The sequence below is a fragment of the Nerophis lumbriciformis genome, linkage group LG18 (assembly GCF_033978685.3).
Source record: "Nerophis lumbriciformis linkage group LG18, RoL_Nlum_v2.1, whole genome shotgun sequence".
Taxonomy (NCBI): Eukaryota; Metazoa; Chordata; class Actinopteri; order Syngnathiformes; family Syngnathidae; genus Nerophis; species Nerophis lumbriciformis.
Genome location: NC_084565.2, coordinates 34967501 through 34981426, shown reverse-complemented (window position 1 = coordinate 34981426; position 13926 = coordinate 34967501). Strand labels below are relative to the sequence as shown.

The 13926-nt window shown below is 37.4% G+C and overlaps 1 protein-coding gene across 7 annotated transcripts in view; it reads left to right on the top strand.

The window, feature by feature from the left end:
* The window catches only part of dab1a (DAB adaptor protein 1a), a 291492-nt gene that overhangs the window by 223000 nt on the left and 54566 nt on the right, over positions 1-13926 (top strand). For 3 of the 7 annotated variants that reach the window (XM_061978205.2, XM_061978203.2, XM_061978201.2), the window contains exons 7-8: positions 160-198; positions 530-592. The exons of 2 other annotated variants lie outside the window; for them this stretch is intronic. In XM_061978205.2, the coding sequence (XP_061834189.2) occupies positions 160-198; positions 530-592 (102 nt within the window). The remainder of the gene's footprint in view (positions 1-159; positions 199-529; positions 593-13926) is intronic. 2 more of the 7 variants (XM_061978208.2, XM_061978204.2) reach the window with 1 other exon arrangement.

Here is a 13926-nt window from a genome sequence, read left to right as displayed (position 1 = left end):
TCTCTCTGTCTGATGATTGCCAAATTATCATCTGAATGTTGGAAAAGCCAAAGACGCCTTTTTTTGTTCTGCTTATGCTTTCCGCCTACTCTCTCTGCTCCTCCGGCTTAACCCTTACGCCTCTTCCCTTCTTTTTCTTTTGGCGCCGCTCGTCTGCAGACGATACTGGAGGAAGATCTGGAGGACCCGGTCTACCAGGTAACTTCCTCTTTTGCCATCCTCGCTTCTTCCTGCTTCCACCCCCCCCTGCCCCCGACCTCTTGGCTTGCTCCTATGTGTGTGCACTGTGGGGAGACAGCCCCTGCTGGCTACTAATGGGAAGACCACGATCCACATTGTGATTTTTCTGGGGTGCATGTTTTTGGGTGCATGACCAACTGCTGTGGGAATACGTGCCTCTTAAAATGTGACCCTCTTTTTCCAAAATAAGAACCTAATGGAAAATGCTGTTTGACTTTCTCTCGACTTCTTCCACTTTCCCTCTCTTATTCTCTTCTTCCTTCCTACTCCTGTGCTTCCGATGCTGTAGTACATTGTGTTTGAGGCCGGACACGAGCCCATCCGCGACCAATCGGAAGAGAGCATTTATCAGGTACTCGCCAGCTTGCAACTTGCTCATCACCCTGCAAGTCGTTGGGAGAGTTTCATGTCAAGGATGTTTGCCAGTGATGATTGCCCACTTTGAACACGGGTGTACAATATCTGACCCGTGGACTTATAGCCTTTTAGTGGGAGGTTTTTATTGGACCACGGCGTATTCTGTAACTTCGTTAAACACGACTTATACCGGGGGTGTCCAAAGTGTGGACCGCTGCTCGTTTTTTGTTTTTTTTTGGCCCACGACACCTGCTATAGACAAAATAAACACATTTTTGACTGAAAAACAAACAGAAAAATACAGGAAAAATGGGACCAGCCCTATCGGCCGATAAATGCTTTAAAATGTAATATCGGAAATGATCGGTATCAGTTTCAAAATGATCGGTATCGGTTTGAAAAAGTAAAAAGTATGACTTTTTAAAACGCTGCTGTGTACACGGACGTAGGGAGAAGTACAGAGCGCCAATAAACCTTAAAGGCACTGCCTTTGCGTGCCGGCCCAGTCACGTAATATCTACGGCTTTTCACACACACAAGTGAATACAATGCGTACTTGGTCAACAGCTATACAGGTCACACTGAGGGTGGCCGTATAAACAACTTTAACACTGTTACAAATATGCGCCACACTGAACCCACACCAAACAAGAATGACAAACACATTTCGGGAGAACATCCGCACCGTAACACAACACAGAAGAAATACCCAGAACCCCTTGCAGCACTAACTCTTCCGGGACGCTACAATATACCCCCCCTGCTACCCCCTACCCCGTAAACCTCGCCCCCCACCAACCCCGCCCACCTCAACCTCCTCATGCTCTCTCAGGGAGAGCATATCCCAAATTCTAAGCTGCTGTTTTGAGGCATGTTAAAAAAAAAAAATGCACTTTGTGACTTCAATAATAAATATGGCAGTACCATGTTGGCATTTTTTTCCATAACTTGAGTTGATTTATTTTGGAAAACCTTGTTACATTGTTTAATGCATCCAGTGGGGCATCACAACAAAATTAGTCATAATAATGTGTTAATTCCACGACTGTATATATCGGTATCGGTTGATATCGGAATCGGTAATTAAGAGTTGGACAATATCGGATATCGGCAAAAAAGCCATTATCGGACATCTCTACTGAAAACCAAAATGTGTGTCTTCTACATGGTGTTGATGAACATACAGTAGGAAGAGGATTCATAATGCCCCATTTGGTGGGTTTACCTGACACATGAAAAGTGACAAATTAGGGGATGCACTATCCACTTTAGTCGCCAGAGGGCAGTGGAGTGTTGAATATCTCAAAATGTGTTTTGTGGTAATTCCAACTTTCACCACAGCATCAGTTGCTATCCAGAGCGACGCTTTCCATCATTTTCAGCAGACTGCACTGCAAAATGATTAACCCCCCCCACCTTCCTCTCACGCAAGATCCACCCAGGAATGGGTGGATCTCTTGAATCTCTTCCCTACTGTGTGTACAAACTTCTTGCAAGATATGATAAGATTTTGAGTGTGCAAACTGTGGTATGCTAAAGAATCAGTTGATTAAAGTACAATGTTTTATGTTCCTATATTTAAAAGCAGTGTTACTGTTCAAACTGTTCAAACTGTGTGTAATCTTACAGTGGCCGAAAATACCAAATATATACTTGTTAAATAAAAACACTGCCTTGTTTTAATGAATACTTAGGCTTACTATGCTACTGTACTTTAATGTTGGTTATTATGGTGGTACTACAAGAGCCAAGGGATTTCTGAGTTGGTACTTGGTAAAAAAAAAAGTTTGAGAAGCACTGCTTTAGTGTAATAATGGTGCTAATATTAATAAACAATAATAATAACAATTGATTAAATGGCAGGTAAGTGCAGAAAAGAACCCCTCTTCATTAGGGAAAGGCAGGTAATAAAAAAATTATGTGCAGATGGGACGAGCACAAATGGAAAACAGGTGTATACAGCGCAAAGGTATAGGTTAAAGGTACAAAGCGAAATAATCCGGTCCGGAAAAGCATCCTGATTGATCCTATTCACCTCCAGGACGCTGAAATTAGCAAAAATGTCACCAATAACAGAAAATGAGACCTTAGCTATTTTTGTTATTTATACCATTATGCCACAAATATAAGACAGTATGTTTTTTTCCTTCTAGAAAGTCGGAAAAAGACAAAACGAGTCAAGTGATTTTTTTATTTTTTTTTGAGAACCAGCGTCCACTACAGTGGACATTTGTTTTGTCAGAAACACAAATCTGGAAAAATAGCCATTATGAGCCACAAAGATGTCCACTGCAGAGGACGCTGGCTTCTAGGAGGCCATACCGTATGTGCAAACCAAACACGTTCCGCTAAGATGACTTCTCTTCAAGCAAATCATAGCCTTTCTTCCTGTCACTCACACAACTGTCAACTTAAAATATATCATTATTTTACCGCAACCCAACACAGTGGGTCTCAAACTTTTTTCACCAAGTCCCACCTCAGAAAACACTTGGCTCTTCAAGTACCACCACAATGACCAACAGTAAAATACAGTAGCGTAGTAGGCCTAGATATTCATTAACAACAAGGCAGCGGTTTTATTTAACAAGTATATTTAATACTTTTGGCCACACGGTTTGAACAGTAACACTGTGTTTGAAGATAGGAAAATAAAACACTGTACTTTAACCAAGTGATTATTTAGTGTACCACTAGATCAGGGGTCGGCAACCCAAAAGGTTGAAAGAGCCATATTGGACCAAAAATACAAAAAAACAAATCTGTCTGGAGCCGCAAAAAATTAAAAGCTGTATATAAGTCTTATAATGAAGGAAACACATGACATAAGTGTCTATATTAGCTTTAATAGCCTACTCCCAAAACGACTGTCCTCGGCTGACACAAATCTTCGTTGACAGAAATGTTGAAATATAATATTTATTTTACACATTTTTACATTAGAAACCATTAGTAAATCAGAGTCTACTCAGAAGGTGAGATAACTCAAGGAAATAACTGGCTTTTAATGGCCAAAGGTATTGATGTGTGTGTCCAAGTTAAAGGAAAATAGATTTATTACAATCTTTGGCAAGCTAGGTAATGTTTGCTGTGGTCTGGAACTACATGGCACACAAACAACTATCTGAAATGCAGCCAATATTACATACAGATAATGTGTTTTGAGCCATGCAAAACTACATTATATACAAAGAGGATCAAAGTAAAGGATATTAAATTAGCTCAAAATCTACCTACAGATGAGGCATAATGATGTAATATGTACATGCAGCTAGCCTAAATAGCATGTTAGCATTGATTAGCTTGCAGTCATGCACTGACCAAATATGCCTGATTAGCACTCCAACAAGTCAATAACATCAACAAAGCGCACCTTTGTGCAATCACGCACGGTATAAAACGTTTGGTGGACAAAATGAGACAAAGGAGGAGAGGAAGATTTTACATGTAAACAAACTGTTTCGTCACAGTCCACACTATGGTGAGTTCAAGAACCGTCAAAATTAGTAGGCCAAAACGATGTTCACCAAATACTCCCATCAGTGAATCATACACACAAACATATTCAACAGTGGGCTTTGTAACAATTGGGAAGGTTTGTGTCATGTTTGTCAAACAAAAAACATACTAAAACAAACAAAAAAAATTCCCCCCACCTTTTTCCATTTTCAATCCTTTTTTAAAAATGCTCCAGGGTGGCACCAAAGAGCCGCATGCAGCTGGAGGGCCGCGGGTTGCTGACCCCCGCACCAGATGGAGCCTGTATCACAGTTTGTGAATCACTGATCCACCTGATTTTTTTTACTGTTTTTTTTTTCTTTAGTTTTCAAAAAAAAATTTCAAAAGGGGTAATTGTTTTTTTGTTTGTTGTGTTTATAAAAAAAACACATTTTAAAGCGAAAAAAACCCCCCTCAAATGCGGATATTGTAAATTATTTGGGTCAATTTGTATTTATCAAATCAAATCAAATCAAATCAACTTTATTTATAAAGCACATTTAAAATTTACCACGGGGTAGTCAAAGTGCTGTACAATGGGCAGGTTAAAAGATAATACGAGTACCGAGCCAACACAAACAGAACACGATATAAAAATAAATAAATAAAATAGAATAAATAAAAACATAAAAACAGGTTCACAGCAGGTGTATTATGGGGCGCCATTGCAGGATGGATATCACTCAGTGTTAAAAGCCATGGAATAAAAGTATGTTTTTAAGAGAGATTTAAAAACAGGAAGAGAGGAGGCTTGTCTAACACTCAGAGGTAGGTATTTACATTGGATTCATTTTAGTGTCTTTAAAAGATTTCAAAACGGTCCATTCAGGCACCGTAGATTTTTTTGGGGGGGAAATCCTTTCGTGAGCACATAAAAGAGACGTTAGGAATCAAAGCCAAACAAGTAGCCGCCCTTTAACCCCAGGGAAGCAGGCCCTTCCCTGTGCGCCCTCGGAAAACACGTGGCTCTCCAAGTACCATCTAAATGACCAACATTAAAATAAAGTAGCGTAGTAGGCCTATTTATTCATCAACAACAAGGCAGCGGTTTTATTTAACAAGTATATTTAAAACCTTTGGCCACACAGTTTGAACAGTAACACTGTTTGAATATAGGAAAATAAAACACTGTACTTTAACCAAGTGATTATTTAGTGTACCACTAGATGGATTTTTTTTAGTTAGTTTTCAAATATTTTTTCTAAAGGTTATTGTTTTTTTTTTGTTTTTTTGTTGTGTTTATAAAAAACAAATTTTAAGACGAAAAAAAAACAACCTTCAAATGCGGATATTGTAAATTATTCGGGTCAATATGTATTTACATTGGATTAGTTTTAGTGTGTTTAAAAGATTTTAAAACGGTCCAGGCAGGCACCGTAGATTTTTTGGGGGGGAAAAATCCTTTCGTGAGCACATAAAGGAGACGTTAGGAATCAAAGCCAAACAAGTAGCCGCCCTTTAACCCCAGGGCCCGCTTCCCTGGGGTACACTTGGCTCTCCAAGTACCATCTAAATGACCAATATTAAAATAAAGTAGCGTAGTAGGCCTATATATTCATCAACAACAAGGCAGCGGTTTTATTTAACAAGTATATTTAAAACTTTTGGCCACACAGTTTGAACAGTAACACTGTGTTTGAATATAGGAAAATAAAACACTGTACTTTAACCAAGTGATTATTTAGTGTATTACTAGATGGATTTTTTTTTTTAGTTATTTTTCAAATATTTTTTCAAAAGGTTATTGTTTTTTTTGTTTTTTTGTTGTGTTTATAAAAAACAAATTTTAAAACGAAAAAAAAACAACCTTCAAATGCGGATATTGTAAATTATTCGGGTCAATATGTATTTACATTGGATTAGTTTTAGTGTCTTTAAAAGATTTTAAAACGGTCCAGGCAGGCACCGTAGATTTTTTTTGGGGGAAAATCCTTTCGTGAGCACATAAAGGAGACGTTAGGAATCAAAGCCAAACAAGTAGCCGCCCTTTAACCCCAGGGAAGCGGGCCCTGGGATACACGTGGCTCTCCAAGTACCATCTAAATGACCAACATTAAAATAAAGTAGCGTAGTAGGCCTATATATTCATCAACAACAAGGCAGCGGTTTTATTTAACAAGTATATTTAAAACTTTTGGCCACACAGTTTGAACAGTAACACTGTGTTTGAATATAGGAAAATAAAACACTGTACTTTAACCAAGTGATTATTTAGTGTATTACTAGATGGATTTTTTTAGTTAGTTTTCAAATATTTTTTCAAAAGGTTATTGGTTTTTTGTTTGTTTGTTGTGTTTATAAAAAAACACATTTTAAAACGGAAAAAAAAAACCTTCAAATGCGGATATTGTAAATTATTCGGGTCAATATGTATTTACATTGGATTAGTTTTAGTGTCTTTAAAAGATTTTAAAACGGTCCAGGCAGGCACCGTATATATTTTTTGGGAAACATCCTTTCTTGAGCACATAAAGGAGGCGTTGGGAATCAAAGACAAACAAGTAGCCACCGTTTGACCACAGGGAAGCGGGCCCTTTAGCGGCGTGAGTAGACCTCCGAGGGGCAAAATAAAGGAAGGCGGAGGTGGATGAACAAATGCAGAGGTTATTCCTGGCCCGTGCGGAGGGCGGGACCCCCTCCTCGTTCTCCCCTCCCCTCTCTTCCGCGGGAGATGAAAGAAAAGCCAAGGAAAGAAAGATTAATCACCAGACTCTCGTTTGATCTTTAAATAAAATGGATTGAAAATAAGAGCACACACACACACACACACCCACATTAGCCATAAAACACGTGAGGCAGCCTGCAGCCACAGAGGAGCTAATGTATGAATAAAGATGGCTGCTTCTGGAAATAAACACATGAAGGAAGTAAACAAGGCACTGAAATAAAAAGGGACAGACTGCGCCAAATTGATTCAGCAACACACTCCCATCAGGAAACATCCGCACAGGGAACGCCGCGCATAATTCCACACACTCTAACCGTGCTTCCGTCCCTAATATCGCCCCAAAATAATTCCACCAAACGTTTCAAACCCAAACTTTGGAGATTTTTGTGGTTATTTTCGCTCATTACTGCTGATCTGTGAGTTGCATGACGTGATGAGTACAGGACGACCCCATGGTCGTCCTCCTACAGCGTCAGAAACTTTGGATTTGCTCCAATTATTATTTTTTTTAGCAGCTTTTGCAGCTCGCTTTTTACAATCAACCCGAATAAAATATATTTTGCAAGTACTTACTAACGCTTTCATTTTGTCCGAGCAAAATAAACTTAGTCTAATATTCATTGCGGATATTATTTTTCAAATGCCTTTGAAATTAAGATGCAAAGCCAACGTTTCTTACACTGTTGTGTATTTGGGATCTGCATAAGTCCCGATATATTTACCTGACACATGAAACGTGACAAATTAGGGGATGCACTATCCACTTTAGTCGCCAGACAGCAGTGGAGTGTTGAATATCTCAAAATGCCACACGTTTATTGCGGGGATATTTAAGGCTGCAGCTAACAATTATTTTTCTATCGATTAATCTATAGATTATTTTTTCAATTAATCGATTAATCTATAGATTATTTTTTCGATTAATCTATAGATTATTTTTCCTTTTACCGATTATTTTTTTATTTAAAATGAAGATGAAAAAATAAATGTAGGCCAGTTTTTTCAAAAGGCATGGCTTTTATTTACAAAAAAAACAAACTATGGCCACTCAGTCAACATTGACAACAACATGACAAAATATTCTGTAACAATGTAAACATTTAAAACTTTTAACATTTAACAAAATGAAAAATAGCTTATTTGCTTTTTAATGTGCAAATATAAAAGTAAACATCCAGTGCAAATCTTAATATTCTGCAATAGTATACGCATTTCAAAAGTAAAAGTATTGCTTATTTTGCTTTAAAATGTGCAAAAATAAATATAAACATCCAATACAAAAAAGTGCGTATTTCCTTGAATTGTATTCGCATGCCTCGAATTACTGCCGGGTCAAACTCGTTTCGCAAAATAATTAGCGCATGCTTAGCATTACCGCCGGCTCAGGATTAACGCCGGGTCAAACTCGTTTCGCAAAATATTATTTTTATTAGCGCATGTCTAGAATTTCCGCCGGGTCAAACTCGTTTCGCAAAATAATTAGCATATGCCTAGAACTTCCGCCGGGTCAAACTCCTCACGTCACGAGTCATCATTTTCAAAATGGAGGAGGCTGATTTCAATCATTTGAAATCGCAAAAAGGGAAGAAGATTAAGAGCTATTCAGTAGGATTTAAGGTCCAAGCTATTGAATATGCCAAAAAGAACAGTAAGCAGCTATGTTTTATTAATATACCGTAGCTGCGTGTGTCAAATATGAGTCATTAAATGACTCCCGCCTCCTGCTGGTAGAGGGCGCTAGTGATCTTTCTTGCGACTACCGGTACTGCAGAAGACCGGTGCTGCAGAAGAAGACAACAAGCCACAAGAGTGAGCAGCGATCGTTTGCTTGCACTTTTAACATGGAGGATTACATATCTAAAATAAAACAGTTTTCTAAACTGGACTTTCAATCGAAGCAGGAGGTAATACTTAAAGGAATATCTCCATCGAGACAGAGAGACTTTTAAAACTGAAGAAAGATAAGGAAGACTTCTATAAACAAGTTATCGATGCTTTTGATCAGAATACTCATTTATAAGTAAAGGTAAGACCATAATAATGTTTTTTTTATTAAATGTGCTTTTCATGATGGTATCCTTACATCACTCAAATTTATAAGCGCAGGCCTAAATTTACCCTACGCCTTTTGGTAAGCGAGAAGAGGTTTTAAATTAATTAGCGCCCCGGAGGCTATTCAAGGAAATACGGTATGCGACGCGTCGACGCACAAAAACGGCGTCGACGTATTTACGTAATCGATGACGTCGACTACGTCGACGCGTCGTTTCAGCCTTAGAGATATTTATAAAACAATCTTACCCGCCCTCATACTTCCAGGAAGCTAAACATTTGTAATCTGCCCGTCTGCGCATTATCCATGTATGGTTTAAATTTACCCAAAGGGCTTTGCACGAATCCGCCATTGTAGTCCGCGCTGTAGTCGACAATCTCCTTATTTTTCCTCTATCCTCTTGTTGTGGGGCAGACTGGCTCGTACATGCACATGCATAATCCGCTATTGCCATTTCTAATACAAAGTAGTGTATAGTTCGAACTAGTGTTGTAACGATACTAATATTTTGGTACCGGTACTAAAATGATTTCGGTACTTGTCGGTACTTTTCTAAATAAAGGGGACCACAAAAAATTGCATTATTGGCTTTATTTTAACAAAAAAAATCTTAGGGTACATTAAACATATGTTTATTATTGCAGTTAAGTCCTTAAATGAAATAGTGACCATACTAGACAACTTGTCTTTTAGTAGTAAGTAAACAAACAAAGGCTCCTAATTAGTCTGCTGACATATGCAGTAACATATTGTGTCAGTTATCTACCTATTATTTTGGCAAAATTATAAAGGACAAGTGGTAGAAAATCAATTATTAATCTACTTGTTCATTTACTGTTAATATCTGCTTAATTCCTGTTTCAACATGTTCTATCTACACTTCAAATGTATTAAAATGTAATACGGTAATCACTTGTTCTTCTGTTGTCTGATACTTTACATTAGTTTTGGATGATACCACAAATTTGGGTATCAATCCGATACCAAGTCGTTACAGGATCATACATTGGTCATATTCAAAGTCCTCATGTGTCCAGGGACATATTTACTGACTTTATAAACATAGTGTACATTTTCAAAAAAACCGAAAGAAGATGTGATGCCAAACAATATTGACGTAATCATAGTAGTATCGACTCGAGACGTGCTTGTACTTGATATCATTACAGTGGATGTTAGGTGTCGATCCACCAATGGCGTTTGTTTACATTTTGACGCCGGTGAGCTACGGTGTGTAGTGAAGCATGTTGAGCTATTCCTCGTCCTGCAGGGATGATACTTGTAAGAAACATACTTTATTTGTCCCCACGGAGACAAGGATTAGTGATTTAGAAGTCGATAAAAGCCTGCCGACGGTGGATGGACGTTAGCCGCTAGCTAGCTAGCCATGTCTTAAAGCACCTCTTCCTGAGGGCGTTTCAGTGTTATAACTTCACCTTTATCGTTAGTTTTTAAGCCAAAATGCGTCCGTTCTCCCTTTTCTGTCTACACACTGTGTCTGCTTGTAAGTACTCAGTGATTGTGCGCTGCCGAACATGCTCCTCTGCTCGTAAACCAGCAATGTTATGACATGACTTCGACGCGGGCGCAGGTGTGTGCAGGACAGGTACGTTTCAGAGACGGTATCATACCGAAAATGATTCATTAGTATCGCGGTACTATACTAATACCGGTATACCGTACAACCCTAATTCTAATTTATATCTGTAATAGTCTCGTTATGGAAGTCCTAAGAACTACAACCAAGATGGCGGGGAGAAGATGCTGTCTAAGTGGAGCTGTCACGCCAAATTTCTTCCCCCTACAACCCCCCCCCCCCCCCCCATTCACTTCCGGGGTCATTTTCTCTTATGTCATTTCCTCTTACTTACGTCATTTCCTCTTACGTCATTGACAGCGATCGATAACACTTCGGCTTTGACTGCCCGTCGCTGGAAGGATACTTGTTTTTCTTGTTTTTTTAATTATTTTTTATAATATAGCATTAACAAAACGTCTGTATTAATCGGACAAATTACAGACATTTAACAGTATTATATATTAATTAATATTAGTGAAATGGTTTCAACAATAATGTTGATTTAAAGTACAGACATTTAACAGTATTATATATTAATTAATATTAGTGAAATGGTTTCAACAATAATGTTGATTTAAAGTACAGACATTTAACAGTATTATATATTAATTAATATTAGTGAAATGGTTTCAACAATAATATTGATATAAAGTACAGACATTTAACAGTATTATATATTAATTAATATTAGTGAAATGGTTTCAACAATAATGTTGATTTAAAGTACAGACATTTAACAGTATTATATATTAATTAATATTAGTGAAATGGTTTCAACAATAATGTTGATTTAAAGTACAGACATTTAACAGTATTATATATTAATTAATATTAGTGAAATGGTTTCAACAGTAATGTTGATTTAAAGTACAGACATTTAACAGTATTATATATTAATTAATATTAGTGAAATGGTTTCAACAATAATGTTGATTTAAAGTACAGACATTTAACAGTATTATATATTAATTAATATTTTTTGCACGTTACCACAAAGACATTAAATTTTCCCTAACACTCCGCCTGGAATTTTTCGAAGCCTGCTGGTGTTTGACATAAGTCCCCTGGGAAAGATAAAGACAAATGTCATTCAGTGACACCACCATTTTCAGGAGATTTGGATTCTATCGATCGCTGTCAATGACGTAAGAGGAAATGACGTAAGTAAGAGGAAATGACGTAAGAGGAAATGACCTCAGAAGTAAATGGGGGGGTTTTGTAGGGGGAAGAAATTTGGCGTGACAGAGCCACGTAAATAAGACTGCCCACAAAACGGCGCATCCTGAAGAGACGGTCAGAAAAGGGACTTGAAAACGGTCTGTGAAACATAATCTATGCAACATTTTGACCAAATACCCACCATTACGTTTTACGTAGACTTCAAGGAAGTGTTTTAAATGTAGAAAAAAAAAATGTTGATCATTAAAATAATTAGTTTTCTTTTGGTTCAAAAATGTCATTATCTAAAAGGATAAGTAGCATAAACTGTAGGTTGGTTGGTTGGTTACATCACTTCAATACTCGAGAGCAGGGGTGTCAAACATACGGCCCGAGGGCCCGGATCAGGCCCGCGAAGCAGGAGCAGGCATGCTAATAGCCGAACTAACCGGTAAGATAGATTTAAACACCAAGAAATAAGTGCTTAGTAAGGTTTAAGAAGTGTAGATAAAACCACGTTAGTGTACAAAAAAGGCAGATAATAACATTCGGTCTCCCACATATGCGGTCCTCTCCAAGGTTTCTCATAGTCATTCACATCGACATCCCACTGGGGTGAGTTTTTCCTTGCCCTTATGTGGGCTTTGTACCGAGGATGTCGTTGTGGCTTGTGCAGCCCTTTGAGACACTTGTGATTTAGGGCTATATAAATAAACATTGATTGATTGATTGATGTAAATCAATAAGAGTTAGAGAGAGGATAATGTTAAATGCTGGTGTGTTAGCATTGTCACAGTCAGTACACGACACGTAAAAGACGGGCGGATCGATCCATAGGATGAGTTTGCTAAGTATAAAAATGAACCTGAAATTTTTAAATAAAAGAAACAGCTGTTCTAAATGTGTCCACTAAAAGTCGCACTAGCAATTATTTGTATCTTTGTAGATGATGCTACATACGTACAAAATAAACCACATGATGTTAGTGCACCAGTCAAGGAAAATGATCAAACTACATAAATAACATACTGTAGATCAGTAGTTCTCAACCTTTTTTCAGTGATGTACCCCCTGTGAACATTTTTTTAATTCAAGTACCCCCTAATCAGAGCAAAGCATTTTTTGGTTGAAAAAAAGAGATAAAGAAGTAAAATACAGCACTATGTCATCAGTTTCTGATTTATTAAATTGTATAACAGTGCAAAATATTGCTCATTTGTTGTGGTCTTTCTTGAACTATTTGGAAACAAAGATATAAAAATAACTAAAAACTTAAACAAGTGATTAAATTATAAATAAAGATTTCTACACATACAAGTAATCATCAACTTAAAGTGCCCTCTTTGGGGATTGTAATAGAGATCCATCTTAATACTAAACATTTCTTCACAAAAAAAGAAATCTTTTACATCAATATTTATGGAACATGTCCACAAAAAATCTAGCTGTCAACACTGAATATTGCATTGTTGCATTTCTTTTCACAGTTCTTTTTGACAGACATTTAAAAAAAAAAATCTCACGTACCCCTTGGCATACCTTCAAGTACCCTCAGGGGTACGCGTACCCCCATTTGAGAACCACTGCTGTAGATTGATTTTTGATATATTTTTTCTTATCTCTATGACACCAATGAGTTGACTGATGAACATTATCACATGATTTATTCATAACATATAAACAACGACAAATAAAGTATTTATACTATTAACCGCAACAGCTAATTGTAAAACAAAATGTGCTTGTTCTATTTTTAAACAAATAAAACAATCTGAAATTGTCTTTATTTTTAAGTTATCGTACCGTGATTTTACCAGTCCGGCCCACTTGGGAGTAGATTTCTCTCCATGTGGCCCCCGATCTGAAATGAGTTGGACACCCCTGCTCTAGAGGCAATAAGGAGTCATTTATCTATAGTGGTTAATGTAATGCAGGGGTCTCAAACTCAATTTACCTGGGGTAGATAGGGTTGTACTAAGTATTCACTTCTGAACCCCGTGACTCAATGTGTTAACTGCTTCTACCAGCAGCTATGGAGACCCACAGCTATGATAAGCCCTAAGTGATTAAGTCAAATTTTATGTAAAAATCGTCTATTTCCACACTGTTGAATTCCCCAGGAGATGGTCAGAGACACTTATGTTTGCTTAGAGGAAGATTGGATTGTTTTTTTTATAGTGGGATTCAATACTGCTATAATATATTTAACTAATAGCCATAATGTTGGATATAGAGAACATACAAACCCTGAATTTCAAACAATGAAATTCAACGGTTTGGTGCATTTGCAAACAGCTAAAATTATGTACAAACTATAACTATAACCTGCTACCCAAGAATGTACAACAATTCTTCTCAACAAAAGAGGAGACA